Source organism: Zophobas morio, unplaced genomic scaffold (assembly GCF_036711695.1).
Source record: "Zophobas morio isolate AGI-343-1 ecotype UQ-CSIRO unplaced genomic scaffold, CSIRO_AGI_Zmor_V1 ptg000021l, whole genome shotgun sequence".
In the NCBI taxonomy this organism is placed as follows: Eukaryota; Metazoa; Arthropoda; class Insecta; order Coleoptera; family Tenebrionidae; genus Zophobas; species Zophobas morio.
Genome location: NW_026972126.1, coordinates 20,709,557 through 20,725,544, shown reverse-complemented (window position 1 = coordinate 20,725,544; position 15,988 = coordinate 20,709,557). Strand labels below are relative to the sequence as shown.

The 15,988-nt window shown below is 27.1% G+C and overlaps 1 protein-coding gene across 1 annotated transcript in view; it reads left to right on the top strand.

Annotated features, from left to right (window-relative positions):
- Nucleotides 1–6,003: 6,003 nt before the first annotated feature.
- LOC135132588 (uncharacterized) overlaps nucleotides 6,004–15,988 on the top strand; it is a 62,371-nt gene continuing 52,386 nt past the window's right edge. Inside the window, exon 1 of the mRNA XM_064060714.1 lies at nucleotides 6,004–6,469. Coding sequence (XP_063916784.1) covers nucleotides 6,311–6,469 — 159 coding nt within the window. The 5' untranslated portion in view covers nucleotides 6,004–6,310. The remainder of the gene's footprint in view (nucleotides 6,470–15,988) is intronic.

Genomic DNA, 15,988 nt, shown 5'->3' with positions numbered 1-15,988 from the left:
TAAATAAAATCAATAATTTTGGCATAGTGTCGGAGCATTTGATGTAAAAGTTGGTGAGTAAACTCAAGTGAAAAATAAACAATTCGTGCTTACCTTACTTGTTGTACATTTATTAAAGTAAACAAAGAGATTTACACTGGGTAATGTTTGGTTCCCCCAAACGGTAGTTTTTACGAGATAACTGGAAATATGAAAACAGTTTTGTTGTGTTGCCTAAATTAATTACAAAAGATCTGGTTCGTAAATAAAGTTGCCTAAAATTTATGAAACACTTTATCAATCCAAATAAACAATATTCTAAGGCTCTATTTTACTTTCTTTTATTTTATTAATACGATTTTTTTGCAGATTTTTAATTTTTCGAATATCACAAATTTTGACGAATAAAAAATTGAAAATGAAAATTTTGATTGGCGCTTTTTAAAATGGAAATAAATAATAAACAAAATGTTTGCGATTGTCATTGTTATGAAAAACAAAGATACTACTAAGAAAGTATATATAAGATTTTAAACGAATATACAGGGAATTTCATCTAATAAAAATGAAAAACTCTAGTCGTTTTGTATAAAAAAGTTTCTACGTCGATCGATTTGTACGATTTTTTTCACCATGCATCTGAATTTTATTTTGTTCACTATATGTATATTTTTTTAATACGGAATTTATTTTGTACATATTTACATTTTGATAAATATATATAATATATATAATATAATTTTGACGACTCAAAAATTTATAAATTTTTGTTGTTTCCACGTAAAACTACCGAAGAGATATGTGAAATTGTCAGTCTATTTTTATTTTGAAAAATTATGGAAGATGAAAATTTTGCTTGTCGATTTTTGAAATGTAAATAAATATTTAAAAAAATGTCTGGGATTGTCTCGGTATTTTCATTATTTTTCATAATAATAATACCGAGAAAATATGTGGGATAAACAGGGACTTAATTAATATACGGTCTGAAACTGATATACAGGGTGTTTCACTTATTAAAAATCAAAAGAGAATCGTTCTGTATAAAAAAGGTACTGTAGCGACTGATCTGTAAAATGTTGTTTCCGTTATTGTGTTTCCACTCTGAATCTGAATTTTATTTTGTTTAACTATACTTTTTTAATACGAAATTTATTTTGTAGATATTAAATTTTTGAATAATGAAAAATTTTGACGAATCAAAATTTTATAATTTTTGTTGTTGTTAAATCTGAATTTTATTTTGTTCCACTATATTTCCTTAATACGGAATTTATTTTATACATCTTTAAATTTTGATAAATGAAAAATTTTGACGAATCAAAAATTTATAAATTTTTGTTTTTACGTAAAATTACTGAAGAGATATGTGAAATTGTCAATCTATTTTTATTTTGAAGAACTATTGAAGATGAAAATTTTGCTGTCGATTTTTGAAATGGAAATAAATATTTAAAAAAATGTCTATGATTGTCATTATTATGAAAAATAAAGAAAATACCGAGAAAGCACGTGAGATAAACAAGGATTTATTGAATATTAGATTTGAAACTGATATACAGAGTGTATTCACTTAATAAAAATCAAAAGAGAATCGTTCTGTATAAAAAAGGTACTGTAGCGACTGATCTGCAAAATGTTGTTTCCATTATTGTGTTTCCATCCTGAATCTGAATTTTATTTTGTTTGACTATACTTTTTAATACGAAATTCATTTTGTAGATATTCAATTTTTGAATAATGAAAAATTTTGACGATTCGAAAGTTTATAATTTTGGTTGTTACTGAATCTGAATTTTATTTTGTTCCACTATATTTTCTTAATACGGAATTTATTCTGTACATCTTTAAATTTTGATAAATGTAAAATTTTGACGAATCAAAAGTTTATAATTTTTGTTGTTGCTGAATCTGAATGTTATTTTGTTCCACTATATTTTCTTAATACGGAATTTATTTTGTACATCTTTAAATTTTTATAAATGAAAAATTTTGACGAATCAAAAATTTATAAATTTTTATTTTTACGTAAAATTACTGAAGAGATATGTGAAATTGTCAATCTATTTTTATTTTGAAGAACTATTGAAGATGAAAATTTTGCTGTCGATTTTTGAAATGGAAATAAATATTTAAAAAAATGTCTATGATTGTCATTATTATGAAAAATAAAGAAAATACCGAGAAAGCACGTGAGATAAACAAGGATTTATTGAATATTAGATTTGAAACTGATATACAGAGTGTATTCACTTAATAAAAATCAAAAGAGAATCGTTCTGTATAAAAAAGGTACTGTAGCGACTGATCTGCAAAATGTTGTTTCCATTATTGTGTTTCCATCCTGAATCTGAATTTTATTTTGTTTGACTATACTTTTTAATACGAAATTCATTTTGTAGATATTCAATTTTTGAATAATGAAAAATTTTGACGATTCGAAAGTTTATAATTTTGGTTGTTACTGAATCTGAATTTTATTTTGTTCCACTATATTTTCTTAATACGGAATTTATTCTGTACATCTTTAAATTTTGATAAATGTAAAATTTTGACGAATCAAAAGTTTATAATTTTTGTTGTTGCTGAATCTGAATGTTATTTTGTTCCACTATATTTTCTTAATACGGAATTTATTTTGTACATCTTTAAATTTTTATAAATGAAAAATTTTGACGAATCAAAAATTTATAAATTTTTATTTTTACGTAAAATTACTGAAGAGATATGTGAAATGGTCAATCTATTTTTATTTTGAAGAATTATTGAAAATGAAAATTTTGCTTGTCGATTTTTGAAATGTAAATAAATATTAAAAAAATTGGTCTAAAGAGTTTAGACAGTACTTCCCTCGCTGTCGAAAACGTGACGACTGTATGCCTATTATGTTTTTTTTTCGCAGTGGATTTCAAAGAATTCGGTTTTGTAGTTCCTGAGTAAATCAATAAAATAAATTTACGCATTCATTAATTTTTTTGAGTCACCCTGTACATTTAGATCCAAAAAATGTGAATGGAGTGATAGATCACAAGTACAGACTCATCATTTTTTGTACATTTTAGATACGATTTATTCGGCAAACTTTTGAGTTGACGTCATCAAGTTTTTGGAGGGGATAAGCAAATATATTTACACTAAACATTTATTATGCTCTTTATAACCTTAAAACATCTGCAAGATGTCAGAGCATTCCGTTTTGTAGTTCCTGATTAAATCAATAAAATATATTTACGCATTCATTAATTTTTTTGAGTCACTCTGTATATGCAAATCCAAAAAATATGAATGGAGTGATAAATGACAAGTACAGGCTCATCATATTTTGTACATTTTAGATATGATTTATTCGGCAAACTTTCGAGATCAAGTTTTTGGAGGGGATAAGCAAATATATTTTGACTAAACATTTATTATGCTCTTTATGACCTTAAAATATCTGTAAGATTTCAGAGCATTCGGTTTTGTAGTTCCTGATTAAATCAATAAAATATATTTACGCATTCATTAATTTTTTTGAGTCACCCTGTATATGCAAATCCAAAAAATATGAATGGAGTGATAGATCACAAGTACAGACTCATCATATTTTGTACATTTTAGATATGATTTATTCCACAAACTTTTGAGCTGACGTCATCAAGTTTTTGGAGAGGATAAGCAAATATTTTTTGACTACACATTTATTATGCTCTTTATGACCTTAAAACATCTGCAAGATTTCAGAGCATTCGGTTTTGTAGTTCCTGATTAAATCAATAAAATATATTTACGCATTCATTAATTTTTTTGAGTCACCCTGTATATGCAAATCCAAAAAATATGAATGGAGTGATAGATCACAAGTACAGACTCATCATATTTTGTACATTTTAGATATGATTTATTCCACAAACTTTTGAGCTGACGTCATCAAGTTTTTGGAGGGGATAAGCAAATATTTTTTGACTAAAGATTTACGATGCTCTTTATAGCCTTAAAACATCTGCAACATTTCAAAGCATTCTGGTTAGCAGATTAAAAATTAAATTTCAAAATGTTGTTTTATAATTTTGATTTTTTTTCCAAAAATCTGGACGTTTCGGGTGAAAAGTCGATTCAGAGTTGTAAACTACATGTATAGGACTATGTTATTTTATACAATTGAAAACCCATTTACTATGTACAATTTTGAAGTGACGTCATCGCATTAGTGGTGGGGATGATTAGACAAATTTTGGTTAGCGTTTTACCATCTACATGATATTCTTAATATAAGTACAAAATTTCACAACAATCGGTCGAGTACTTTCGGAGATTATCTGTCTAATAAAATCCGGGACAACAGACGGACAGACGGACGGACAGACGGACGGACAGACGGACGGACAGACGGACGGACAGACGGACGGACAGACGGACGGACAGACGGACGGACAGACGGACGGACAGACGGACGGACAGACAGACGGAAATGGGAGACCTATTTCTTCGTCTTCTAGGGGTCATGAAAGATCGAGAAAACGTAAAAGTAGAGAGTCGGCCGACGGACTCGATTACAATACTTCCTTTGCTTACGCTCGGGAAGTAAAAAATGTCTACGATTGTCATTATTATGAAAAATAAAGAAAATACCTAGAAAGTACGTGAAATAAAGAGGGACTTAATTAATATAAGTTTTGAAACTGATATACAGGGTGTTTCACTTAATAAATATAAAAGAGAATCGCTCTGGATAAAAAAAGTTACTGTAGCGACTGATCTGCAAAATGTTGTTTCAATTATTGTGTTTCCGTCCTGAACCTGAATTTTATTTTGTTTGAGTATACTTTTTTAATACGAAATTTATTTTATAGATATTAAATTTTTGAATAATGAAAAATTTTGACGAACCAAAAGTTTGTAATTTTTTGTTTTTCTGAATCTGAATTTTATTTTGTCTCAATATATTTTTTTAACATGGAATTTATTTTGTACATATATAAATTTTGATAAATGAAAAATTTTTGACGAATCAAAAATTTATAAATTTTTGTTATGTCCACGTAAAATTACCGAAGAGATATGTGAAATTGTCAATCTGTTTTTATTTTGAAAAATTATTGAAGATGAAAATTTTGCTTGTTCTTTGAAATGGAAATAAATATTTAAAAAAATGTATGCGATTATCATTATTACGAAAAATAAAGAAAATATGGAAAACATACGTGGGATAAAGAGGTGCTGAATTAGTATAAGTTTTTAAACCAATGAACAGGATGTTTCACTTAATAAAATTTAAAAGAAAATCGTTCTGCATAAAAATAAAATGTCCCAGCTAACGATTTCCTCGACCCAACTTTTGGGACGCCCGTATATTTCAGGTTGAAGTCTCACTGAATGAAATACTTTAAAAGCTACTTTCATTCAGTTTGTGTTGAAATTGAATTAATTATAAGTATGTACTTTAAATTAAGAATTTCTCCAAGTTTTTTGCGTTATGTTCCTAAAATTCGGCGTCCTTCCAAGACAATGAAGGGGTTGAAGCAGGTGGTTTTCCCAGGACTGTTTAAAACTTGAGTCAGAGCTTAAATTGAACTTTCATGTTATCGTTTTAGAATCAAAGTACAAAATTATAACCTGGAGAATACCTGTACAAAATTAAATTTACTTTAAAAACTGAATGTTTCCAATTTTTTTTTTTTCAAGTTTGTCGATAAAATTAATTTTTAACCATGAAAGTTTTGCGTTGCTAAAATTTGTAACAAAAATTTTGAAATTAATTTTCGGTTGTTAAACTTAATAAAATTTCCGACTACGCGAAAAATAAAAAATACAAATACGTTGAAGTAACCATTGATGTAATTTTTCGGCTCCGTTTCTGGAATTCTAATTCGGCAATCTCTCCCCCATGTGTCTTAAATAATTCCGCTAAAATCCCCCTAAACCATCAACACTTAAGACGTTAAAAACATAATATTCGGAAATCCATAAAATAAACGACACAAAACAACATTATTTGTCCGGAATGCGATTGCGTATTAGATAGAGGGGGTTTAAAAGCAATGGTGGCTCTCAACTCCGTACAGTATACAATCGTATTACCACCTTAAACAAGAACGCAACTCTCTTAACATCGTCACTCCGCACATTTCTTCACACGCGCCACTCCAACACAAAAATTCTGATCTCTCGTCGTTACGAAAATCACGTTATCGCACCGTAAACATTTTAAAAGCTTTCCGCTCAACCGGAAGTCCGCTCTCTTCGCATAAGCTCACTTTGAGAAAAAGTTGCGGAACTCCGACAACACGGAAAATAATGTTTTAAAGCGTCGGTGATAGTAATTTGATAATAAAAGAGTCCAACCGCCGATATGAATCGAATATTGATGGTAGTTTTGGAATCTTTTCTTGTGGCCGTTCTATTCGAAACGAAAACTGATGGGTTTCTGATTGACAGACGCAGTGCAGCATCAGAAAGGAGCGACGATTATCCGGATTATCAGCTAGGCGTCAAATATGACGAATATCCGGTAAGAAAGAGCTTTTTGTTGTTGGTGTTGCTGTTGTTGTGTGTATCGAGGAGGTGTTAATTAGTTTTAAACATTCGGAATGTCCCTGACCTAGTTGCGGGAAGCTGAGAATTAAAAGCGCGATTTCATCTTAATTAACGTCAGACGCGGCGACTGATGGAAATTTGCATGGGAAGGGTTGAGGGGTTAACAAATTTGATGAAATTAAATTTAAGAATAAAAAGTCGGAAAAATGTCAAAATGTCACACACAATATTATTGGTTACTTTTATGCGTTTCTGTAATTGTTAAGACATAATTATTTATACTACATTTTACTACATTTGTTTAAAAGTTCGTGATTTTTTCATATTTGTTTAAAATGTCAGTGCTAACAATTTTTTTTATTTTCGTTTGTAAATTGTAGAAATAACGAGCGCGGTGTAACATATATAATATATATTTTGAATGCATGCTGATTTTTTTTTATTTTTTTTTTTAAACACAACCTATAATCTAATACAATCTAAAACAATGCAGTGAAAAGTATGTAACTAGGAAAACTGGTATTAATCAGAATAAGTTTTTTCGTTTACTTATATTTATCTCTATTTCAAATGTTTACATTTGTAGCGTGCATTTTTTTAATGTATGTAACATGATAAAAGGGTTTATGTTTTCAAAAGCCCTTCCGAACACGTCTTCAGTAGATCCATTTTTACACTTTAAAGATCCTGAAAATTCTGTAAAAAATCAAAAACATTTTAACTGCTAACAGATAAACGCAATTTGTGTATGACGAAAAGCGAATTACTTTTCTACTAAAGAAATTTTAGAAATCATTATTCAATACCGTAAAAAAGTCAAGCACCTTTAAAAAATGGCCGATGACGTCATAGTTCAAAAATGAGCACCGACTCTAACCAATTGATATCGTCAAAAGGCCATGTGGAGAAAGCTCATGATTTAGTGGAGCGTTGTGTGGAATATATAATAATTTCATGAGATCTAGAGTAATTAGAATCGTTTTATTTCTTTTTTAGACTAATCAAATTCATTGGATAATCAAGTTTTTCCATAAACTTAACGTAAAAATATCTTTCAATAGTCAGTACGAAGTTGCAGATAACAGTATAACAAAGTTCTTCAAAAATTGAAGTTTTTTTATGTTGATAGCAACTTTGGATTCATTTTTTTGATGATAAAATAACCTGTAAAAAGTACATTTATGAATTTTTATGAAAGAAAAATAGTTTTATATATTAATTTATAGATTTTATATTTCAGTAATAAGTTGCTCAAATACATATTTTCTTCTAGTTTTGTGGATGCAACGTTGAAAAAAGGTCGATCCTGTTACGATTTATTGATGAAACAAATACCTTAAAGTACAATTTTTGAAAATTATTTAAATAATAAAATACTGACGTACTTCAAACTTTAGTGAATTTTTCTATGAATGAAAAAAGAAAGTTTCAAATTGTTACCATACTTTTAATTTAAAGTTCTATTTAAGAGCAAAGTACTGGCGAAACTAGAATTATTCGAAATTTTAGGATTTTACAGTAAAATTTCAAAGTTTAGACACACAATTCGACCCTTAAAAATTTATATATTTCCTGAAGAAATTTTGGCAACACTTATTCAGTGATTAAAAAGAATTAATTATCTTCCCATTTAAAACAATTGTTGGTGACGTCATAGTTCAAAAATGAGCACCAACTCTAACCAATTGATATCGTCAAAAGGCCATGTGGAGAAAGCTCATGATTTAGTGGAGCGTTGTGTGGAATATATAATAATTTCATGAGATCTAGAGTAATTAGAATCGTTTTATTTCTTTTTTTTAGACTTGTCAAATTCATTGGATAATCAAATTTTTCCATAAACTCAACGTAAAGATATCTTTCAATAGTCAGTACGAAGTTGCAGATAACAGTATAACGAAGTTCTTCAAAAACTGAATTTTTTTTATGTTGTTAGCTACTTCGGAATCATTTATTTGATAATAAAATAACCTGTAAAAAGTATATTTATGAATTTTGATGAAAGAAAAATAGTTTTATACATTAATTTATAGATTTTATATTTCAATAATAAGTTGCTCAAATACATATTTTTCTTCTAGTTTTGTGGATGCAACGTTAAAAAAGGTCGATCCTGTTACGATTTATTGATTAAACAAATATCTTAAAGTACAATTTTTGGAAATTATTTAAATAATAAAATACTGACGTACTTCAAACTTTAGTGAATTTTTCTATGAATGAAAAAAGAAAGTTTCAAATTGTTACCATACTTTTTAATTTAAAGTTCTATTTAAATGCAAAGTATTGGTGAAACTAGAATTATTCGAAATTTTTGGATTTTACAGCAAAATTTCAAAGTTTAGACACACATTGCGACCCTTAGAAATTTATATATTTTCTGAAGAAATTTTGACAACACTTATTCAGTAATTAAAAAAAAATAATTATCTTCCCATTTAAAAAAATTGTTGGTGACGTCATAGTTCAAAAATGAGCACCGACTGACTCTAACCAATTGAAATCGTCAAAAGTCCATGTGGAGAAAGCTCATGATTTAGTGGAGCGTTGTGTCGAATATATAATAATTTCATAGGATCTAGAGTAATTAGAATCGTTTTATTTCTTTTTTTTTTGACTAATCAAATTTATTGGATAATCAAATTTTTCTATAAACTTAACGTAAAAATATCTTTCAATAGTCAGTACGAAGTTGCAGATAACAGTATAACAAAGTTCTTCAAAAATTGAAGTTTTCTTATGTTGTTAGCAAATTCGGAATCATTTATTTGATAATAAAATAACCTGCAAAAAGTAGATTTATGAATTTTGATCAAAGAAAAATAGTTTTATACATTAATTTATAGATTTTATATTTCAATAATAAGTTGCTCAAATACATATTTTTCTTCTAGTTTTGTGGATGCAACGTTGAAAAAAGGTCGATCCTGTTACGATTTATTGATTAAACAAATATCTTAAAGTACAATTTTTGGAAATTATTTAAATAATAAAATACTGACGTACTTCAAACTTTAGTGAATTTTTCTATGAATGAAAAAAGAAAGTTTCAAATTGTTACCATACTTTTTAATTTAAAGTTCTATTTAAATGCAAAGTACTGGTGAAACTAGAATTATTCGAAATTTTTGGATTTTACAGCAAAATTTCAAAGTTTAGACACACAATGCGACCCTTAAAAATTTATATATTTCCTGAAGAAATTTTGGCAACACTTATTCAGTAATTAAAAAAAATTAATTATCTTCCCATTAAAAAAAATTGTTGGTGACGTCATAGTTCAAAAATGAGCACCGACTCTAACCAATTGAAATCCTCAAAAGTCCATGTGGAGAAAGCTCATGATTTAGTGGAGCGTTGTGTCGAATATATAATAATTTCATGGGATCTAGAGTAATTAGAATCGTTTTATTTCTTTTTTTTTAGACTAATCAAATTTATTGGATAATCAAATTTTTCTATAAACTTAACGTAAAAATATCTTTCAATAGTCAGTACGAAGTTGCAGATAACAGTATCACAAAGTTCTTCAAAAATTGAAATTTTCTTATGTTGCTAGCAATTGCGGAATCATTTATTTGGTAATAAAATAACCTGTAAAAAGTATATTTATGAATTTTGATGAAAGAAAAATAGTTTTATATATTAATTTATAGATTTTATATTTGAGTAATAAGTTGCTCAAATACATATTTTTCTTCTAGTTTTGTGGATGCAGCGTTGAAAAAAGGTCGATCCTGTTATGATTTATTGATGAAACAAATATCTTAAAGTACAATTTTTGGAAATTATTTAAATAATAAAATACTGACGTACTTCAAACTTTAGTGAATTTTTCTATGAATGAAAAAAGAAAGTTTCAAATTGTTACCATATTTTTTAATTTAAAGTTCTATTTAAGAACAAAGTACTGGCGAAACTAGAATTATTCGAAATTTTAGGATTTTACAGCAAAATTTCAAAGTTTAGACACACGATGCGACCCTTAAAAATTTATATATTTCCTGAAAAAATTTTGGCAACACTTATTCAGTAATTAAAAAAAATAAAATAATTATCTTCCCATTTAAAAAAAAATGTTGGTGACGTCATTGTTCAAAAATGAGCACCGACTCTAACCAATTGAAATCGTCAAAAGTCCATGTGGAGAAAGCTCATGATTTAGTGGAGCGTTGTGTGGAATATATAATAATTTCATGGGATCTAGAGTAATTAGAATCGTTTTATTTCTTTTTTTTAGACTAATCAAATTTATTGGATAATCAAATTTTTCTATAAACTTAACGTAAAAATATCTTTCAATAGTCAGTACGAAGTTGCAGATAACAGTATAACAAAGTTCTTCAAAAATTGAAGTTTTCTTATGTTGTTAGCAAATTCGGAATCATTTATTTGATAATAAAATAACCTGTAAAAAGTAGATTTATGAATTTTGATGAAAGAAAAATAGTTTTATACATTAATTTATAGATTTTATATTTCAATAATAAGTTGCTCAAATACATATTTTTCTTCTAGTTTTGTGGATGCAACGTTGAAAAAAGGTCGATCCTGTTACGATTTATTGATTAAACAAATATCTTAAAGTAGAATTTTTGGAAATTATTTAAATAATAAAATACTGACGTACTTCAAACTTTAGTGAATTTTTCTATGATTGAAAAAAGAAAGTTTCAAATTGTTACCATACTTTTTAATTTAAAGTTCTATTTAAATGCAAAGTACTGGTGAAACTAGAATTATTCGAAATTTTTGGATTTTACAGCAAAATTTCAAAGTTTAGACACACGATGCGACCCTTAAAAATTTATATATTTCCTGAAAAAATTTTGGCAACACTTATTCAGTAATTAAAAAAAATAAATAATTATCTTCCTATTTAAAAAAATTGTTGGTGACGTCATAGTTCAAAAATGAGCACCGACTCTAACCAATTGATATCGTCAAAAGGCCATGTGGAGAAAGCTCATGATTTAGTGGAGCGTTGTGTGGAATATATAATAATTTCATGAGATCTAGAGTAATAAGAATCGTTTTATTTCTTTTTTTTAAACTAATCAAATTCATTGGATAATCAAATTTTTCCATAAACTTAACGTAAAAATATCTTTCAATAGTCAGTACGAAGTTGCAGATAACAGTATAACAAAGTTCTTCAAAAATTGAAGTTTCCTTGTGTTGTTAGCAAACTCGGAATCATTTATTTGATAATAAAATAACCTGTAAAAAGTACATTTATGAATTTTGATGAAAGAAAAATAGTTTTATATATTAATTTATAGATTTTATATTTCAGTAATAAGTTGCTCAAATACATATTTTTCTTCTAGTTTTGTGAATGCAACGTTGAAAAAAGGTCGATCCTGTTATGATTTGTTGATGAAACTAATATCTTAAAGTAAAATTTTTGGAAATTATTTAAATAATAAAATACTGACGTACTTCAAACTTTAGTGAATTTTTCTAGGAATGAAAAAAGAAAGTTTCAAATTGTTACCATATTTTTTAATTTAAAGTTCCATTTAAATGCAAAGTACTGGCGAAACTAGAATTATTCGAAATTTTTGGATTTTACAGCAAAATTTCAAAGTTTAGACACACGATGCGACCCTTAAAAATTTATATATTTCCTGAAGAAATTTTGGCAACACCTATTCAGTAATTAAAAAAAAAATAATTATCTTTCCATTTAAAAAAATGGTTGGTGACGTCATAGTTCAAAAATGAGCACCGACTCTAACCAACTGATATTGTCAAAAGACCAAGTGGAGAAAGCTCATGATTTAGTGGAGCGTTGTGTAGAATATATAGTAATTTCATGAGATCTAGAGTAATTAGAATCGTTTTATTTCTTTTTTTTTAGACTAATCAAATTCATTGGATAATCAAATTTTTCCATAAACTTAACGTAAAAATATCTTTCAATAGTCAGTACGAAGTTGCAGATACAAGTATAACAAAGTTCTTAAAAAATTGAAGTTTTCTTATGTTGTTAGCAAACTCGGAATCATTTGTTTGATAATAAAATAACCTGTGAAAAGTATATTTATGAATTTTGATGAAACAAATATAGTCTTATACATTAATTTATAGATTTTATATTTCTGTAATAAGTTGTTCAAATACATATTTTTCTTCTAGTTTTGTGAATGCAACGTTGAAAAAAGGTCGATCCTGTTATGATTTATGGATGAAACAAATATCTTAAAGTACAATTTTTGGAAATTATTTAAATAATAAAATACTGACGTACTTCAAACTTTAGTGAATTTTTCTATGAATGAAAAAAGAAAGTTTCAAATTGTTACCATACTTTTTAATTTAAAGTTCTATTTAAGTGCGAAGTACTGGCGAAACTACAATTATTCGCAATTTTAGGATTTTACAGCAAAATTTCAAAGTTTAGACACACAATGCGACCCTTAAAAATTTATATATTTCCTGAAGAAATTTTGGCAACACTTAATCAGTGATTAAAAATAAATTATCTTGCCATTTAAAAAAATTGTTGGTGACGTCATAGTTCAAAAATGAGCGCCGACTCTAACCAATTGATATCGTCAAAAGGCCAAATGGAGAAAACTCATGATTTGGTGGAGCGTTCTGTGGAATGAATAATTATTTATTGAGATCTAGAGTAATTAGAATCGTTTTATTTCCTTTTTTTAGATTAATCAAATTTATTGGATAATCAAATTTTTCCATATACTCAATGTAAAAGTGTTTTTTAATAGTCAACACAAAGTTGCAGATAACAGTATAACAAGGACTTTCAAAAAGTGAAGTTTTTTTATGTTATTAGCAACTTCGGAATCATTTATTTGATGACAATAACCTGTAAAAAGTATACCTAAGAATTTTAATGAAGGGAAAATAGTTTTACACATTAATTTATAGACTTTATATTTCAGTAATGAGCTACTCAAATACATGTTTTTCTTCTAGTTTTGTGAATGCAACGTTGAAAAAATATCGATCGTGTTACGATTTATTGAAGAAACAAATATTTAAAAGGACAATTTTGGAAATTATTTTAATAATAAATTACTGACGTACTTCAAAGTTTAGTGATTTTTTTCTATGAATGAAAAAAGAAAGTTTCAAATGGTTACCATACTTTTTAATTTAAATTTTTATTTCAGTGCGAATTATTGATGAAACGAAAATTTTTCGGAAATTTAAGATTTTACAGCAAAATTTAAAAGATTAGACCCACAGTGGAACTCTTAAAAATGTATATATTTTCTAAAGAAATCTTGGAATCATTTATTCAGTAATTAAAAAAAATAATTATCTTCCTATTAAAAAAATTGTTGGTGACGTCATAGTTCAAAAATGAGCACCGACTCTAACCGGTTGATATCGTCAAAAGGCCAAAAGGAGAAAACTCATGATTTGGTTTAGCGTTCTGTGGAATAAATAATTATTTATTGAGATCTAGAGTAATTAGAATCGTTTTATTTCTTTTTTTTAGATTAATTAAATTTATTGGATAATCAAATTTTTCCATATACTCAACGTAAATGTGTTTCTTAATAGTCAATACAAAGTTGCAGATAACAGTATAACAAGGTCCGTCATAAAGTGAAGTCTTCTTATGTTATTAGCAACTTCGAAATCATTAATTTGATGACAATAACCTGTAAAATGTATACCTAAGAATTTTAATGAAGGGAAAATAGTTTTACACATTAATTTATAGACTTTATATTTCAGTAATGAGCTACGCAAATACATGTTTTTATTCTAGTTTTGCGAATGCAACGTTGAAAAAATATCGATCCTGTTATGATTTATTGATGAAACAAATATTTAAAAGTACAATTTTGGAAATTATTTTAATAATAAATTACTGACGTACTTCAAAGTTTGATGTTTTTTTTTCTATGAATGAAAAAAGACAGTTTCAACTGGTTACCATACTTTTTAATTTAAATTTTTATTTAAGTGCGAATTACTGACGAAACGAAAATTTTTCGGAAATTTAAGATTTTACAGCAAAATTTAAAAGTTTAAACACACAGTAGAACTCTTAAAAATTTATATATTTCCTGAAGAAATCTTGGTGTCATTTATTCAGTAATTAAAAAAAATAATTATCTTCCCATTAAAAAAATTGTTGGTGACGTCATAGTTCAAAAATGAGCCCCGACTCTAACCAGTTGATATCGTCAAAAGGCCAAATGGAGAAAACTCATGATTTGGTGGAGCGTTCTGTGGAATAAATAATTATTTATTGAGATCTAGAGTAATTAGAATCGTTTTATTTCTTTTTTTTAGATTAATCAAATTTATTGGATAATCGAATTTTTCCATATACTCAACGTAAAAGTGTTTCTTAATAGTCAATACAAAGTTGCAGATATCAGTATAACAAGGACCCTCAAAAAGTGAAGTTTTTTTATGTTATTAGCAACATCTGAATCATTTATTTGATGACAATTACCTGTAAAAAGTATACCTAAGAATTTTAATGAAGGGAAAATAGTTTTACACATTAATTTATAGACTTTATATTTCAGTAATGACCTACTCAAATACATGTTTTTCTTCTAGTTTTGTGAATGCAACGTTGAAAAAATATCTATCCTGTTATGATTTATTGATGAAACAAATATTTAAAAGTACAATTTTGGAAATTATTTTAATAATAAATTACTGACGTACTTCAAAGTTTGGTAATTTTTTTCCATGAATGAAAAAAGAAAGTTTCAAATGGTTACCATACTTTTTAATTTAAATTTTTATTTAAGTGCGAATTACTGACGAAACGAAAATTTTTCGGAAATTTAAGATTTTACAGCAAAATTTAAAAGTTTAGACACACAGTGGAACTCTTAAAAATTTATATATTTCCTAAAGAAATCTTGGAATCATTTATTCAGTAATTAAAAAAAATAATTATCTTCCCATTAAAAAAAAATTCTTGGTGACGTCATAGTTCAAAAATGAGCACCGACTCTAACCAGTTGATATCGTCAAGAGACCAAATGGAGAAAACTCATGATTTCGTGGAGCGTTCTGTGGAATAAATAATTATTTATTGAGATCCAGAGTAATTAGAATCGTTTTATTTCTTTTTTTTAGATTAATCAAATTTATTGGATAATCAAATTTTTCCATATACTCAACGTAAAAGTGTTTCTTAATAGTCAATACAAAGTTGCAGATAACAGTATAACAAGGACCTTCTAAAAGTGAAGTTTTTTTTATGTTATTAGCAAGTTCGGAATCATTTATTTGATGACAATAACCTGTAAAAAGTATACCTAAGAATTTTAATGGAGGGAAAATAGTTTTACACATTAATTTATAGACTTTATATTTCAGTAATGAGCTACTCAAATACATGTTTTTCTTCTAGTTTTGTGAATGCAACGTTGAAAAAATATCGATCCTGTTATGATTTATTGATGAAACAAATATTTAAATGTACAGTTTTGGAAATTATTTTAATAATAAATTACTGACGTACTTCAAAGTTTGGTGATTT